We start from the raw sequence: 18246 nt of genomic DNA, 5'->3' as shown, positions 1-18246 counted from the left end.
GAAATTTTCATATATATATATATATATATATATATATATATATATATATATATATATATATATATATATATATAAAAGATACCTTCGGTCACCTCCATATAAAACATGAAAAATATATTTTTATCCTTTTTGTGTCACCTCCACAGAATAGCTGTCAGATTATGTAATCCATAGACGCATTTGAAAAAACACTTTCGGATTACATAATTTAAAAATTAAAAAAGATTTCTAGATTATTTAATTCAGAAACTAATCATGCATATGAAAAAAAGACTTATGGATTTTATAATCCAGAATGAAAAAAAGACTTCTGAATTATTTGTAAGTTAATTCTAAATTTGAAAAAAAACTTTCTGACTTACATAATTCAAAATATTATAGAGATATTTTTGAAAATATTAAAATTTATGAAGGTGGGAGAGAAATATGTGGAGGTGCAGGAAGAAACATTCATATATATAAAGGTGCAAGAAAGTATGAGGTTCTACAAGTCATATATAAGGGAATTGCTTCTTGCACCATATCCGATTACGAAACTGTCCTTAAAAAAAATTTCCAAAATATGTGTTTTGGATTTTTTTTCCACAACGAAATTTTATATTAGGAATTTTTTTATCCGAAATTGGTTTTTCATTTCTGTTTCTGGATTTTTATTTTTGAAATACAAATCTCTTTTCCAGAATTTTTTTTTCAGAATGTATTATTTTCAATTTTGGATTTTTTATCCGAAATAGAATTTTAATTTTTATTTCCGAAACTCAATAATCACTTTCGGATTTATTTTACCGAAATATATTATTTTCAATTTCAGATTTTTATTTTCGGAATAAAGGGTATTTTTGGAAATTAAAAAAATATGTTGGGTGCAGGTTAAAAATGATTGGGTGTAGGAAGTATTTGCCCATATATAAACGCGGCCCATTTAATCCACCAGCCGACAAGATAGGCCCGTTAAGGAAATTCGCATGACCCGGTAAGAAAATCAAAATAACTTTCTTCTCTCCCTCTTCTACTGTGGTCTCCATCTCCGACTACTGCACCAGGCTGTTCCAATTTCTCACCGTCCCGCGATCTCACTGCTCATCTCTCCTTGGATTCTCCGCACTCCATTGCAGATCGATAATTGCAGCACTGGAAAGCACAGTTTCTTGTTTTTCGCAAAGCGCGAACAAGATCTGAATGAGGTGAAGTAGTGTTGTTTGTTGGTTTCCAAACGCGATTCATGGAGTGGACGACGCTGCAGCACCTGGATCTGCGCCACGTTGGGCGCGGCGTTAGACCTCTGCAGCCTCACGCTGCTTCCTTCCATCCTCACCAATCTCTCGTTGCTGTCGCCATAGGAACCTACATCGTGGGTGAGACACCAACCACTATCTCTTTTCTTACCTGTTCGATTCCGCGAACTTAGTTTAAGTTGCTAATTCTTAATTCAGTTTGTATGACTGTGTTCTTGTTATGGTCGTTCAATGGTACTTAACTTGCACTTCAAGCACTTTCTTAAGACACTAGTAGAAGCAATCTTGTTTACTGATTTGATCCGTGACATCTGAGCTGTTGGTAATTAACTACGATTTTGCTGTGTATTCACAATCACCTACATATGAACTATGAGGCAGAAGCTTAATTTGAATTGAAACTTTAGTTTTTTGAAGGCACGCAACAATAGAAGCTATCTTGATTTGATCCGTGATACCTGAGCCCGTTGTTAATTGACTAGTTTTTTTTACTGTATATGTACAATGATCTTGTTAGGAACTATGAAGCAGACACTCCATATATTACCGAATCCAAGTTTTGAACTATGAAGCATACACTCTCTTAACATTTTGGTATATGTCATATTTTCCAATTAAGGTTAAAAATTGTGGTCATGGTTTCGTCATTATCTTTAACATCTCGGCCAGAATTCCGGTTGTGCACCTATTTTTAAAACCTTATCGCCAACACTTGCTATTACTGAGCCGTCTGGAACAACGTATAGATAATTTCTCTTTACATTTTCCTAAAGGAAATTCGTAAGCATATGCTGAGGAGTGGTTCTTTTGTAGGAAAAGAGGGAAGGGAGGCAACTTTTTCAGTTCTAATAATTTTTCTCTAATTAAATAAATATTTTTTTTAAATAATTGAAATAAAGCGAAACATTAGTATAAACTTGACATCAACCTGTCCTAGTAGACCTAGCCATGTAAATAAGAAATAATTATGCATATGGGCAAAAGTATTCCTGTTATATTTTGTGTTTTTATAAAGAAAGTTGCTTAATGTGAAACAGACTCAACCCTTACCTTCTATTGTCAAATTTTAAATGTATCAATAGTGTATCATAACATAACCATAACTGGAAAAATTTAAAATTTCAGATGTATGTATGTCTGCTGGTTGCAGGTCACAGGTGAGTCCCAAAAGGGTCATGTTGGGTCTGGTCTGACAAGCAGACATGGAACCCAATTTTTTTTTTTATAAATAAATGATTTATTATGAAAGAAGAGAAAGATTCAAATGCAAAGGATAAAATATCCTCAAGGAAAAAAGATGTAACCAAAAATAAAAAGAAAAAACTGGATGAAAAACATGCAACATTGCATGCCAGTCACTTGTGGGTCTATCAAAGATACTCCCATATAAATGGAATACTGCAAAGAAGCTAGAAAACTTCTTGATTCCTAATAACTCAATAGAAGAGTCCAGAGAAAATTCTAGCTTATCATTTTAACAACAGACACCAAAAAATAGCCAACTCAGAACAATGCTAAATCTTTACAGCATCCCTAGCATTACTGAATCCTCAACATTAACACACAGAAGCTACTGAAAATTCTTGGGATAAACCCAATGTTCACCAAATCACAAGACCAAGTTAGTTTTCTAGAAAAACAAAGCTGCCAAACAATGCAAGAACAATTTGCAATCCACATTTCACAACAATCAGGAGATAAAATTGGGGATCTTTGAATCTGAAGTAAATAATTGGTTTTAATCCTATCAAGAACAGCAGTCTGAACAAAGGATTTGATCAGGAAGGAGTGCATGATTTCCACAATAACTTATCCAGAGGGAAGGAAGCATTGCTGTGAGATGAAATGAGAAACTGAAAATAGGATTTGCAAGAAAATAAATCTAAAAATGTGTAGAGACCAAATCCTGTAATCTTATCTGGATTAGAGGACAAATGGATTAGTGCAACAGCGTCATAAGAGACTGAACTACTGTTTATAGCTTTAGGGTTTAGGGTTTAGGGTTATGAATAGCTGTTATTGTCAACTACTGATAGAAAATATGGGTTTAGTTTGTCCTTTTTTTTACAAGAATTTAGTTGTAATTCTAATCGATCTATTGTCTTGTGTAAATAAAGTGGTTCCCCATATTTAGAAATCTTGTTCGAGTGTTTGAGTTGAGTGGACTTATTGTTGTTGCATGATGTATTTCCTTGTGTGTTGCCTTGATTTGGGTTCAGCTGTTTTACTTTATGGTTTGTTTCAATGTATGCAGAATTTGATGCATTAACAGGAAGCAAGATTTCCGCCCTTGACATTGGAGCACCTGTTGTGCGAATGTCTTACAGTCCTACAAGCGGGCATACTGTGATTGCAATCCTCCAGGTTGACATACCTACTCTTTTCATGCGCCCTCATTCCTCTTTCAAAATAATCATGTTGCTGTATCTTAAATTCTTAATGGAAAGAGTAGACATGCTTTCATTATGAAGGAAGGATTTACTTTTGCAAAAGATTGTGGTTTGTTCAGAAACATTAATTTTCTCTCTCTTGCACACTGATTTTCAGAACTTTTTCTGTAGTTTTTTGGCTATAGAGGTGGTAATGTGCAAATAAAATCTTGATGGATGTATTGTGGATGGTGTGGTTAACATTTTAGGAATTAGGATCTTACTGAACTGATGAAGCATTTTACTTAATGAAGTCCAGAAAAATCTTAAAATTAAGAATTTCTACCGAAAAAAAAGTTTATTTTATTCTTTGATTTTAATATTATTGTTTATTAAGAAACAAAAATGTGTAAGCACAGATTCTTCTATTCATTTTTACTTTTGTTTTGTTTATTTTTTTCTTATAAGTTTTGATCTTTTATAAATTTCGTTTGTTTCATATACTGTTACTTAGGTCTTAGGAAGTAAGACTATCCACTTGCTATTCCTGTTTTGTTTTTTAGTTATGCCCCTCAATTGTGTTCTGTACTAGTTTATATATTGTGATTGGGTAGTTCTTTTATTCTTATTACGCCTGTTGGTTGCTTTTACATCTGTAGGATTGTACAATACGGTCTTGTGATTTTGACTTAGAGCAAACATGTGTATTACATTCACCAGAGAAGAAGACAGAGCAAATTTCTTCGGATACAGAAGTTCATATGGCTTTGACCCCACTACAACCTGTTGTTTTCTTTGGGTTTCATAAACGAATGAGTGTGACAGGTTGGATCTGCTTTATCATGTGCTTAAGCAAATGTGTTTGTACTAGTTTGGTTACTAATGGTGATTATTTCTGTTAAATATTTTTTTGCACAAATGAAGTTGTTGGAACTGTTGAAGGTGGTAGAGCACCCACAAAAATTAAGACGGACTTGAAGAAGCCTGTTGTCAACCTTGCTTGTCATCCTCGCCTCCCTGTATTGGTAATGTTTTCAGTGTACATTATTTTATGAGATTACATCTTCTTGTAAGTACATGTGATGTTTATCTGGTGTAAGACGTTTCTAGTGTTGAGTTTCATATGTTAATGATATACTACAATCCTCCTATCTTTTTTGAATTTGACTGGATTGTTTTTCCATCACAGTATGTTGCTTATGCAGAAGGTTTGATTCGAGCATATAATATTCATACCTATGCTGTTCATTACACACTACAACGTAAGATGATTTTTTACATATTCATATACTATAGATATGTTTTCATATTAATATTTTTTGTATTTATATTGTGTTTTCTACTCAGTTGACAATACCATAAAGCTTGTTGGTGCTGGTGCATTTGCGTTTCATCCAACTCTGGAATGGATTTTTGTTGGGGATCGACGAGGTACACTTCTGGTATGGGATGTATCAACTGAGAGACCTATTATGATTGGAATGTGAGTGTAAATTACTCATGATCTAGTTTTTTTTCTTGTACCATGATTGAGGCTTAGCATCATTGTCACCTATGGTTTCTTATTTGTTATTATGCTGTGGTTATATGTAAATATTTGAGTTTAGGCTTATTATGGACAAATGTAATCATTTTATTGTTATTGAAATTTCAGAAAACAAGTTGGCTCTCATCCTATAACATCAGTTGCTTGGCTCCCCATGTTGCGTTTACTTGTAACTCTATCTAAGGATGGAAATCTTCATGTTTGGGAAACACGTGTTACTGTTAATTCTAATGGACCTCCCACTCAGGCTAATTTTTTTGAGCCTGCAGGTTCGCTATATCAACTCTTCCTGCCTTTACCCTGATGACTTCTTGTTCTTGTTGAATTTTGGTAGCTTATGTTAATTACAATGCAGAATATTTTTACTTCTGCTTTTCCTCTCTCCTTGTAGTTATAGAATCTTTATATATATAACAATAGTCATGCTTCATTCTTGTACTTTTCTTTCTGTAAGTGTTTTGGCTAATATGTATTAATTATGATGCAGCTATTGAATCAATTGATATCCCTCGCATCCTTTCTCAACAGGGTGGAGAAACAGTTTATCCATTGCCACGCATCAAATCTTTGGAGTTTCATCCAAAATCTAATTTAGCAGCACTAGTTTTTGCAGTTACGTGCTACCTTACTTTGTTTATACCTTGCTTGTCGGTGAATGTGGAAGATAAATTGGTGATTATTTTAACAGAATGTGACAATAGCCGACAATTCAAAAAATAGGGCCAGATACAGTAGAGAAGGGAGAAAGCAACTTTTTGCAGTTTTACAAAGTGCACGAGGATCTTCAGGTAATTGTTTTCATCTTGTATACAATTAACATTAAAGATATGCTGATGGGAGGTGCTTTGCAGCATCTGTTTTAAGGGAAAAACTTGCTGCCTTGGGTTCTTCTGGAGTGTTAGCAGACCATCAACTTCAAGCTCAACTACAAGAGCATCATCTTAAAGGGTGAGTTAGAATTTGCCGCTGTGTTGAGGAACAGATGTCTATAGTCTCTTATAAGAAACATGATGGTCAGATTCCATAAGGTTAATTATGCTATGCTGCTTGGACTAAGGATCTATTTGGTTTAATTTTTATTTTATCTGGTTTCATGTTTTCATTGATAATTACAAAATGCATTACTTTGTTTTCAAACTTCATTTTGTTTCCACCATTTCCTGTTCTAAAATAGGAAATAAAGTGAATATGGGCAATGGGAATTAAAACTTTTTCTTAAACCACTAGGCTTATATCTATTCTACTACTAAGAGTTTGGTCTTGATTGGGTATTGCTCCCTTCTATGTGACTTGATACCAATATCTGCATATGGGTTTGGTTAATAAATCTAGTAGTATTGAAGTTGTTGAAACATTGTGCTTTAATTAGTGAAATTTGAAGTACTGCACTGTACATTTTCTGCTTTGTTTTGTTATACACACACATAGACGCACAGGCTAAGTTGGTCATATCATTAGCCAAGGTCACTACCAAACATCTTGAGTTGCGTATGTGAAGTTTGCAGATTCAAAATCTGTAGATCGTTCAATATGTCTAACAGCTACTAGGATATGCTCTACAGTATCATCTTTCAATTTTGTGTTCAGACCTAACTCACCTTGAAAATCAAGCTCATAGAATGAGTTACACTCGACTTTTGTACTCTAATTTGGTTATATCATTTTCATTGATCGGTTGATCCAAGGGATTGAGTTTGTTTGCGCTACATTTTCTACTCATTGTCATGGAAAATCCAATTGATTATTTACTGTTCAGTTTAGTTTTGGTCGCAGAGATACTATTGTTCAATCCTCTGCCTTTTTTTACAGCTGTAGTGCAATTTTTTGGGTCAGCCACTGTTAGTGCTGACCCATGGCAGCAGGTTCTTAAGTGCTTGAGGAGGCACCTTTGCATGTCTCTGGAATGTGCAGCTGGGATGTCAGCTCTCAAGGGGTTGAGATCTCGCATAATATAGAGATATGTTTTAATGGTTAGGATTAAAAGATAGTTTTTTTAAGTAGTCTTATGGTCACTAACTAATTTTTAATCTGGATCATCTATGTATGGTTGTATGACTTATGTTTATATTTCTTACATTCTTAAAACGGGGACTGTTTTTACTATACATATATATTGTAGTGACAGCATGAGAGGTAACAGAAGTAAATCTTGATCAAATAAACATACCAAGATGGTCAAGATTATTTTCTGGAATTTTAATCTTAACCATCCGTTTTAATAATACAGTTGATGCTCACTTCTCTCATCTCTTACCTAATACATTTATATTTACATGTTAGTGTATTTATGTTTGTATTCAATTGTTATATGCATTTATGTTCTAAAATCAAACTGGTATTGTTATTAATGACTATTTTTTATAATATCTTTTAGGTTTGTTTCTCCCTGTTGCATTAAGTTGTTGTCATATATGCATAAGTTGTTATTACAGTAGCTTATGACATTCTTTTCAAATTATTATATTGATGATCATTGTAAAGTGGAACATAAAAGAGTGTCTTTTCTATTTGATTTTTAAGTACTCAACCTTAACTAAGATGTAGATACATATATAACTGAAAACAATGTTCTATTCTATTTAGTAAGCACCAGATGCAAAAACAGGATACTGTTATATTTTTTTTCTATCGATACCAAAAGTAGTCTTAACTAAACAAAACAACGATGTTCCATTCCATTTGGTCCTATTTTGTTATGTTCATTCATGCTACTTTAGGGGTGAGATGGTGAGATCAGTTGCTCCTGTCAAATTGTAGGCTCCAAGATAATCTGTTATTTGATAATCACTATAAACACTCCAGATTTAGATTTCTGGTAAAAGTTTTGTTGAGTTTAAGCATTAAGTTATCAGTTTGAGATTTGACAATGGTCGGATTCTTTCCTAAATTGTGCTTAATAATTTGTTCCGGTAGCATCGTATGTCATTGTTGATATCTGTACTATTTCTTGCAGCCATGGGCAACTTACAATGTCAGACATTGCGAGGAAGGCTTTTCTTTATAGTGTATGTTTCTAATTTTATTTATCTATTGTTGTTATTGAATTGGAGTTTATGTTGCATGTGGAACTAATCTTATGCTGTTATCAAATTAAGTCTAAAGACAATAAGGGATCTTCAAGAAATAACAAAAGAAACATCTAAAATGGAGTCATTTAACAAGGCTTGTCAATCTCTCTTCATGTATAACAGAGAAAACAGTCCAAACAGTTGTTGGCAGAGCACCACAGACTAGCCAAGAAAGTAGCCTTATCCCAATTTGTCTTGAGATCACAGTGCCTTTGAAAATTCTAGCATTTCTTTTCTGCCATAGACACTAGAGAACCACAAAAATACACCACTACCACAGAAGTTTAGCTTCTTTAGCCATGTCTTCTAAATTGAATAAGGAGAGAAAAAATTGAAGTCCTCAGGGTAGACCCAATTTTTATAAAAAATGTATTCCAGAGAAAATTTTCTTCAGATCAATGCAATTTTGTTTTCTGTTTCCATATTAGATCAGCACATTACACACTTTACAGGCAAAGAAGTGAGAGGTCTGTACTTTTGTTTCTTACATCAATTTTTTCTGAATGATACCTTTACATATTTTTGTAGCATTTTATGGAAGGCCATGCAAAAATTTCTCCTATATCACGCTTGCCCCTTATCACTGTTCTTGATAACAAGCATCATCTGAAGGACTTTCCGGTTTATGAGGTATGGTACATGTGACAATTTGTTTTGAAATATTTGTTGTATTTTCTGTTCAATCAATTGACACCAGTTATCCACTGCCAGCCTTTTCATTTGGAGCTAAATTTCTTTAATAAAGCAAACCGAGTTCTGCATTATCCTGTCAGGGCATACTATATGGACGGACTGAACCTTATGGCACATAATCTTTCTTCTGGATCTGACACTATCTACCGGAAGCTATATAATTCGGTAACACAGGGAGTAGTATTTTTGACAAACATCATTTTGTATTTGTGATTTTTGTTGAGATTTCCAATACATAATATTGATATGCTGGAAGTATTTATATATTTCTACTGAAAAATTATGCAAAATTGGCAAATTCATCCTTGTAATGTTATTAATTAATTTTCTATAGATTCCTGGAAATGTGGAGTACCGAGCAAAATACCTGATACACAGTAAAATACAGCGCTTATTTCTTGTAGTGTATGAATTTAGTGGTGCTACAAATGAAGTTGTGCTCTACTGGGAAAATAGTGATGCACAGGTAGCAAACAGTAAAAGCAGCACAGTAAAAGGTATTTCTAACTGGAGTACATTTTTTTCTCAGTCAGGTTTCAGTCGTGTGTTACATGTTAATAATTCAAGTAACTGTCTTATAGGTCGAGATGCAGCATTTGTTGGTCCCAATGAAAATCAGTTTGCAATACTTGATGAAGACAAAACAGGATTGGGTGTGTATACTCTACCTGGAGGTGCCTCTCAAGAGGCTAAGGACAATGATAAAGTTTTTGAAGAGAACCCAACTGCAACTGCAGAGACAACTGTTGGTTCAATTCGTGGCCCAACACCGTTTCTGTTTGAAACTGAAGTTGATCGCATATTTTCTACTCCATTAGGTGCTTGAATATCTCTCCCATATGTGAATCCATTTATCTATCTATTAACAGACACAAACTCGTCACTTGTTGAAATTAGAGTAGCATTAAGTATTGAAAGTGGTTTCTCTGAATGTAGATTCGTCTTTGATGTTTGCTACTCATGGAAACCAAATTGGAATAGTGAAGCTCATACAAGGGTACCGTCTATCAACTTCAACTGCCAATGGCCAGTACTTATCAACCAATAGTGAGGGGAAAAAGTCAATTAAGTTGAAAAGAAACGAGATTGTACTCCAGGTATCATTTCGAAGTGTGTTTTTTAAGTATGGTTACAAAATTGCTCTTAACTGCATCTCTGAAGTTAAGTGAAAATAGTTGGAAAATATTAGTTAGAAAAAGAAGGAAATAAATTGTTTAGTAGTCTTCATGTTGGCGAAGGTTGGGTTTTCCTCAAGGATCTCCAAAAGAAAGTGTTAATTTTAGAACTTTTGGCACCAATAGAGAGATGCTAAAATGATTTCGTGTTATGATCAATTTGTAGTTCTGTGGGTATTTTGTTGGACAGAAGTGCTAGAATTTTGTGCGGTTTATTCTTTGCCCTTAGAGTTCAGTTCATTTGGATTGTAGTACCCTCTGACTTCTTTGTGTTATGTTATGCTAAAGGACATTTCATGGTGGTTGTCATTGGTAGACATTTGTTTATGCATCTCCTTTCATTTGAAACAATATGGAGAATATACTTTCTCAACTAAAAAATATTTATAGAATTTATGTTGCAACATTAGAAAGTCAATTGGTCACATGTGTGTCATAAATAATAGTCATTGACATGTGGCTCTTAGGTATGTTTAGTTTCACATTGACCAAAGATATGACTTAAATACAACTTCGGACAATTCTCCTTACAAATTAGTTTATTGACCAAATTATAGTATATAAGCATGTGTAAATCTTACTTTACTAACCAATTTAGTAAGGTTGAGTTAGGCTTAAAACTTAATTTCTAAGATGGTATTAGAGTCTATTATAGCAAGGTTTGTTAGGCTTATCGTGTCACCCACTACTGGATCACTCACAAATACTTAGTTCCATACTTAAGATGTTCAGTCCTCTTGATGTGAGAGTGTGTTTAAGATGCCACATCAACTAGAGATATGATCAAATTATAGTATATAAGTGAGTGCAAATTATACATCCATTGATTGACTACTTGTATTACCAATTTTCCATGCTTCTGGTCTATAGCCCTAGGCATTAGGATGTTGGAAAGCCACCTTAAATTTGGTCACCCTTTGGAAAGGGCTACATATGGGAAGGTTTACTGGAAAGGTTAAGTTAAGCATCATGGATTATAGCCACTAAGATGCAGCTTTTAGGCATTCTTAGTATCACATTGACTAGAGATGTAATTTAAATAGAGCTTATAAAGCTTGAACAATGCTCACCTTTGAAGTGAGTATTTTTGGGTTGAGTTAAGCTCTAAGTCCAACCTCTAAGAAACCATAAAAATTGACTCACCCATATTCTAAAATGATATTAGAGCTTATTTTAGATCCATTGTTGGGCCACCTACATTTGTCACACTCCTGCTGGTGGCCCTTAGTGTGAGGGGAAGTGTCGGAAAATGATGTTAACTACAGTAACTCCTACGGTTGTGATCTCTTTGTGGACTGTCTTAATTGCAGTCTCAATAGGGGTGGTATAGTCCCACATCAACTATAGATATGGTTTAGATAAAACTTGTAAATCTTGGGTAGTGCTTACCTTACAAGTTGTCACACTCCAGCTGGTGGCCCTAGGGGTGAGGGGGAGTGTTGGAAAGTGATGTTAACTGCAGCAGCAGCAGTCACTCCCTACTGTAGTTGTGATTCTTTGTGGACTGTCTTAATTGCAGTCTCAATAGTGGTGGTTTAGTCTCAAAACAACTAGAGATGTGACCTAAATAAAACTTATAAATCATGGACAGTCCTTACTTTAAAAATTGGTTTTGTTGGGTTGAATTGAACTCATCTAATTTCTTAAAGTAAGAATGGGAGCTAGTAGGATCGAATATGCCTTTTCTATCCTCCCCCTACCCATAAAAAATAAAAATGGTTGGATCCTTCATTCTCACTTCAGGTGATTATAGGGTCCTTGTTTGTGGAAATATGATCAAATAGCTCTGTTCTATTGTTCTCCTAGGGACTAATTTGTATTTCTTCAAATTTGACAGGTGCACTGGCAAGAAACTCTTAGGGGATATGTTGCTGGAATATTAACAACACAGCGAGTCCTTATTGTTTCAGCAACCCTTGATATACTTGCTGTCACTTCTGCAAATTTTGATAAGGGACTTCTTCCAATATCCTTTATATTTATTTCTCTACAAAATGAACAAACCATCTATTTACACTAATGAACTGATTTTAAGAGGAGGGGATTGGAGGGAAAATAACATCCTCTCTATTGAAGGGGGGAAGGTTTCTTGGAACCTCTGCTCCAAACTAATAGACCAAAGGGTTTGTTAAGATTTCTCCCCGCCTAATTTTAATTTTGTGTCACATATTCTCTTTGTAGAAACCTTAACTCATCTCACTTTAGATCTCTATTGTGGGTTGGACCAGCCCTCCTTTTTTCCACTGCTACTACTATCAGTATACTTGGTTGGGATGGAAAAGTTAGGCCTATCCTCTCAATCAGTATGCCTTATGCAGGTAATTTTTCTATGTCATAACATGTTAACCATATTTGATAGGCACATTTTATTTTTTTCTACTACTAGACATTTCTTTGCATTGTCCTACCGTGCAGTGTTGGTTGGTTCTTTGAATGACCGATTGTTGCTTGCTAGCCCCACGGAAATAAATCCCAGACAGAAGAAAAGGGTTGATATCAAAAGCTGTCTTGTTGGTCTTCTTGAACCAATTCTTATTGGATTTGCCACAATGCAGCTAAGTTTTGAGCAGAAGCTTGACCTGTCAGAAGTATTATACCAAATAACATCAAGGTTTCCTTCTTTTTCCCCTTAAACTTTTAGAAAAATTCAACTTATGTTTATATAGAGGAAATATTTAGGTAACTTTACCTAACAGGTGTCAGTTTGATGTGCGCATGTCCATTTTGCTGAAAGTTAGATTATTACCCGAAATGGTTTAAATAAATTAAATAGTAACACAATATGGTGTTCGAAATTTTTATATGTATTACTGAAGTCATATGGATAAAAGTCACGGCTTAGGTAGTCTCACTTTTTTAAAATATTAGTTCATGAAAATGATGACCGTGAGTCAAGACTACTGTTGACTTTTTTAATTGGTTTCTGATTGTTGTCCTACTATGCCTTCATAAGAGAAGATGATTAAGGATGATGAAGACCTTCACCATTACAACAGATTATAAAAATCACATAGTTGATGAGGTTAGATTGAAAGGAGGCAGTGCCTAATTTTTGACCTTGATCTGGAGTCATGACTTCAGTAACATTGAAAAATGAGACACATCCAAGTTGTGGTTTTTGAAAACAACAAAAGGTTTTAAAAATAACTAATAGTGTTGTGGAGCTATGGTCTGTGCTAAACAATATTCTCTTTACGCCCTTATAAATTTTTAAGTGGCACCAAATTTCTAATATGTACTACATAATGAATTATATCCATTGGGTATAAAATCCAGGTTGTAGACTTCAAAAACACTTCTCATATTTTAGTAAATTTATATTAAAGCTTGTAACACTTACAGTATAATCTCTTATTGGAGTGCAGGTTTGACAGCTTGCGCATAACACCAAGGTCTCTGGATATTCTTGCTAGAGGATCTCCTGTTTGTGGAGATTTAGCTGTGGCTTTGTCACAATCAGGTCCACAGTTCACGCAAGTAAGCAACATAATTCCTTGCTCTTGGCATTTGCATTTTGGTTTCTTTGAACGTATGAGCAGGTGAGTATTTTGATCATAGGTGATGCGAGGTGTTTATGCTGTGAAAGCTCTTCGTTTTTCCACTGCTTTATCTATTTTGAAAGATGAATTTCTGCGATCCAGAGATTATCCAAAATGCCCCCCAACATCTCATTTATTTCACCGGTTTAGGCAGTTGGGTTATGCCTGTATCAGGTAGGCAAAATTGGAAATTTGATTGTGCTTTTGCTATTTCTGTTGTACATAAAGGAATTATTGAACTATGATGTATGTTTCATTTATTACTATTTTGCTTAAACTATATCTTGAAGATCTAGTCTTTGTTAATATGTTAATGCTTTAGTTTTGTTAGAATATATGAAAAGTATCTTATAATGTTTCACATTCTTTTGATGATATCTTTGAGCAATTTAGAATATCTTAGATTATATTTTAGGATAGTTTTCATATTTCCTTATATTCTCTTAAGGATTTATTTCAATGTCTTATAATTTTCTATTTATTTTCATATTTAGCTAAGGTTAAGGGACAGGTATAAATATGACAAGGAAATATATATTAAAGATACAAATATGATTTTCTAGATACGCTTCTCTGTCTTCTGTTATTCAATCCATCCATTTGCTACCTATAGATGAGTAGCATTGATGAAATGGAAAGGGTTTGCGTATTATATTATTATTTCTATTTATTTTTGGTTCTAGCTTGATTTGTTTTTTGATTTTGTGATTGATTGCCGCCTACTCCTTATAATGCTTAAAATTGGCTTTGGCCGGCTTTACATGTTTATCTTGTATACTGCTTATATCAGTGTTATTTTCCTTTCATTTAATAGCTTAGATGTATTGACTTGATTTTATGACATGTATCTGTTTTGTGAATGTTGGAACTTGGAGATCCCATAAGTTATTTAAATGTCATGATCTACAAGTTTGTTACCTTTCTAATTGAAGGTTACTTTCAGGTTTGCTCAATTTGATAGTGCAAAAGAAACATTTGAAGTTATAGCAGACTATGAAAGTATGCTTGATCTGTTTATATGCCACCTTAATCCAAGTGCCATGCGGCGTCTTGCTCAGAAATTGGAAGAAGAGGGTCTTGACTCAGAATTGAGGAGATATTGTGATAGGATATTACGAGCTCGATCTACTGGATGGACACAAGGTATATTTGCCAACTTTGCCGCTGAGAGTATGGTTCCAAAAGGACCTGAATGGGGTGGTGGAAACTGGGAAATTAAAACACCTACTGCTGTAAAGGATATACCTCAGTGGGAGCTTGCTGCAGAGGTGACACCATACATGAAAACTGATGATGGTACAATTCCATCCATTATTGTAGATCATATCGGTGTGTATTTAGGCTCAATCAAAGGAAGGGGCAATATTGTAGAGGTGAGGGAAGATAGTTTGGTTAAGGTTTTCATGCCTACAGGTAATGATAAAGTAAATGGACCTGAAGCATCTTCTGTTAAATCCGTATCTAATCATCAGTCGAATGTGGTTGGTAATACCAAAGGTGATTCATTGATGGGTCTGAGCCTTAACCAACAGCTTGTCAGTTCCTCTGCTGATGAACAGGCCAAAGCTGAAGAAGAATTTAAGAAATCCATGTATGGAGCTGCTGATGGCAGCAGCAGTGATGAAGAAGGAGTATCCAAAATAAAAAAATTACACATAAAAATAAGGGACAAGCCAATTGCCTCTTCTACTGTGGATGTGAATAAGATCAAGGAAGCCACTAGACAGTTTAAACTTGGTGAAGCGTTAGCTCCACCTACGAGGACCAGGTCCTCAACTGGTGGAAGCCAAGATCTTGGCCAGATTTTGTCCCTGCCACCAGCAACTACAGGGTCAGCTTCTTCAACTGTTTCAACTCCTGGTGACCTTTTTGGTACAGATACATTGACTCAACCTGAACTAATTTCACAGTCAACTAGTGGCGTTGTGAGTGGGGGACTTAAAGCAGGACCTATTCCGGAGGATTTCTTTCAGAATACAATTCCATCCCTTCAAGTGGCTGCAGGATTACCTCCTGCTGGAACTTTTCTCTCTAAGTACACTCCAGGGGTTGAAAATATTAAGACAACTCCTAACCAAGATGCTTTTGAAGCTGATGCTGGTCTTCAAGGTGGTATTCCCCCTCAAATCATTCAGCAACCTGTTGTTCCAATCGAGTCCATAGGACTTCCTGATGGTGGTGTTCCACCGCAATCCTCATCTCGGGCTGGGGTCATACCTCCCTCTCAGTTACAGGCTACTCAGGCTCAAATTTCTAGCCAACCTCTTGATCTTAGCATACTTGGAGTACCAAACTCTCCCGATTCAGGGAAACCTCCACAAACTGGTTCTCAACAAATTGCGGTGCATCCTGGACAGGTACGTAGAAAATAAACATGTGGTTAAATGGTTCTCTGAAATATTTGTCCTTTCGTGAGTGCCATGGGAAGAATGTGGGTACTTATGGGAGAATTTGATGTTCTGGATTGAACTTCTAAATATAACAAATGGAATACACCCTTTAATTTCCTGTCATAATTTTGCGGATGCTAGAGAAGAAATTAGGACAATTTGCCTGGGAAAAGATCTTGATTTGGTTAGTGTGCTTATGGACGTGATAGGTTATTTCTTTGGATAATGACAAATTAGCTTTTTAATGAACCTGCTGGGCATATATACTGTTTCATCATTGTTTCCAATCTAATCTCATGAATCTTCTGACAGGTTCCCCGTGGAGCTGCTGCTTCTGTATGTTTCAAAACTGGACTTGCTCACCTGGAGCAAAATAATCTTTCGGATGCGTTGTCTTGCTTTGATGAAGCTTTTCTTGCCTTAGCTAAGGAGCAATCTCGTGGAATTGATATAAAAGCTCAAGCAACAATCTGTGCTCAATACAAGATAGCAGTCACACTTCTCCGGGTATGATAACGATTATTCAATCTTAAACACAAGTAGGATAGGATGGACATCTTATAAAAAATGTACACAAGCTTTTGTTTTTCTAGGCCATGACTCCTGTTGAATAATTGAAGTACACATCTTACACTCTACATTATAAGCATGAAGGGGCTAAGTCCAATTGATTCAAACTTTTGAATGATACACCTCTTATGTTTGATACACATTCAGCGATCCAAACTCCTATTGGGCCTGTACTACACATTCTAACTAGTTTAATCTGAATATGTGCAACGAAAATGTCTCGTTTTTTTCCCTTATTGTTATTTTATTTGACAACACAATTCACAAATCACAAGCTTGTTTAGTGATTGGGTACTGGTGGATCTAAGCTGCAAGACAGAAAATAAATCGTAATCTACACTATTTAAGCTGAAACTATTTTTTATAAACTCGGACAGTAAAGTCAGAAATGTTGGTTTTCTCCGTTTAGACATGAACCTCCAAAATTGCTTCGACTCTAAAGTTTAGTAATGCAGTGGATAATTGGAAAATCGTATTACCTTCATTATTGCAGGAAATTGGACGTCTGCAGAAAGTCCATGGTCCGAGTGCAATAAGTGCAAAAGATGAGATGGCAAGACTTTCACGTCATCTTGGTTCGCTGCCACTTCTAGCTAAGCACAGAATAAATTGCATTCGAACTGCCATAAAAAGAAACATGGATGTACAAAATTATGGCTATTCGAAGCAAATGTTAGAATTACTATTGTCTAAAGCACCTGCAAACAAGCAGGAGGAATTTAGAAGTTTGATCGACCTGTGTGTTCAGAGGGGCTTGGCAAACAAGTCCATTGATCCTTTGGAAGATCCCTCACAATTCTGTGCTGCCACCTTAAGCAGGCTGTCAACCATTGGATATGATGTCTGTGATCTCTGTGGAGCCAAATTTTCGGCCGTAACTGCACCTGGATGCATTGTCTGCGGAATGGGAAGCATCAAGAGATCAGATGCTCTTGCAGGAGCAGGACCAGTTCCTTCTCCGTTTGGTTGAGTCTCAAAGATGGATTATATTTGTGATATACGACCTTTGTTACCCACGCGGAAAGTATTTCAAATAGAGACAGCCTTGTAGAGAAAGTATACAAGAGATTATGGGGTATCAAATATTGCGCTACATCTGAAAGAGGTTATAAGGTTTACCATCTATTGCGAACACTGCTTTCGAGTTTTGATGCGATTGTGGGCTTTTTCTTTTTTCCTATGATGCATTGCTTGTGATTACAGAGCGTGTTGTTCTCCTGTAATGTTGTAGTTGTATTGAGCCTTTGCCATATAGAAAAACGAAGTTGCAGATAAATTGTATTTCGTAAATATTGCTCTCGTCGTAATACATATCTCGTCCTTTACGGTCAGTTACAAATTCAGCTATGCATATGTAAATTTGTGATGGGATCTTATTTGATTTGCATAAAAGAAAATCCATATTTTTTTTTCCAGTATAATGTGAAAATCCCACGAGAGAATTTTGTCGCACTTGTATTTATGTATACAGGTATTTCAATTCAATTTACTGTTTGGAAAGCTTACCAAAAGGAAAAAAAATGATCGTCTCCTTAAGGAGAGAGAAAAAATGGAAAAATGAGAGTCTCCCCCGCATTTCGTCCGTAAAAAGCGAATGGCGCATCTGTCATATGGACCAGTTCAAAAATTTATTTTATTTGAATGTTTTATATTTTTGTTAC

At 35.2% G+C, this 18246-nt stretch overlaps 1 protein-coding gene across 1 annotated transcript; it reads left to right on the top strand.

Annotated features, from left to right (window-relative positions):
* Window positions 1-939: 939 nt before the first annotated feature.
* LOC137808315 (uncharacterized) lies at window positions 940-18000 on the top strand. Its single transcript, XM_068609362.2, has 24 exons — window positions 940-1355; window positions 3490-3599; window positions 4264-4429; window positions 4529-4629; window positions 4794-4866; window positions 4952-5087; window positions 5259-5419; window positions 5638-5762; window positions 5839-5938; window positions 6002-6098; window positions 8104-8155; window positions 8747-8848; window positions 8930-9076; window positions 9246-9408; window positions 9493-9729; window positions 9848-10008; window positions 11924-12052; window positions 12287-12404; window positions 12502-12697; window positions 13452-13563; window positions 13645-13799; window positions 14569-15982; window positions 16328-16522; window positions 17079-18000. The coding sequence occupies exons 1-24, from the start codon at window positions 1223-1225 to the stop codon at window positions 17553-17555; spliced, it is 4860 nt and encodes a 1619-aa protein (XP_068465463.2). The 5' UTR covers window positions 940-1222; the 3' UTR covers window positions 17556-18000.
* The last annotated feature ends 246 nt before the right edge of the window (window positions 18001-18246 follow it).

The sequence above is a fragment of the Phaseolus vulgaris genome, chromosome 3, assembly GCF_051622355.1.
Source record: "Phaseolus vulgaris cultivar YP4 chromosome 3, ASM5162235v1, whole genome shotgun sequence".
Classification (NCBI taxonomy): domain Eukaryota; kingdom Viridiplantae; phylum Streptophyta; class Magnoliopsida; order Fabales; family Fabaceae; genus Phaseolus; species Phaseolus vulgaris.
Note: the sequence above shows the minus strand (reverse complement) of the source record. Positions and strands in the feature narration are given on the sequence as shown.

What these genes read in the sequence shown, in the direction of transcription:
- LOC137808315 (XM_068609362.2), top strand. Translation starts at nt 1,223, where the DNA reads ATGGAGTGGACGACGCTGCAGCACCTGGATCTGCGCCACGTTGGGCGC. An exon ending in ATCCTCGCCTCCCTGTATTG is followed by an intron (nt 4,630 to 4,793) that starts GTAATGTTTTCA and finishes TTTCCATCACAG; the next exon opens with TATGTTGCTTATGCAGAAGG. An exon ending in AGGACTTTCCGGTTTATGAG is followed by an intron (nt 8,849 to 8,929) that starts GTATGGTACATG and finishes ATCCACTGCCAG; the next exon opens with CCTTTTCATTTGGAGCTAAA.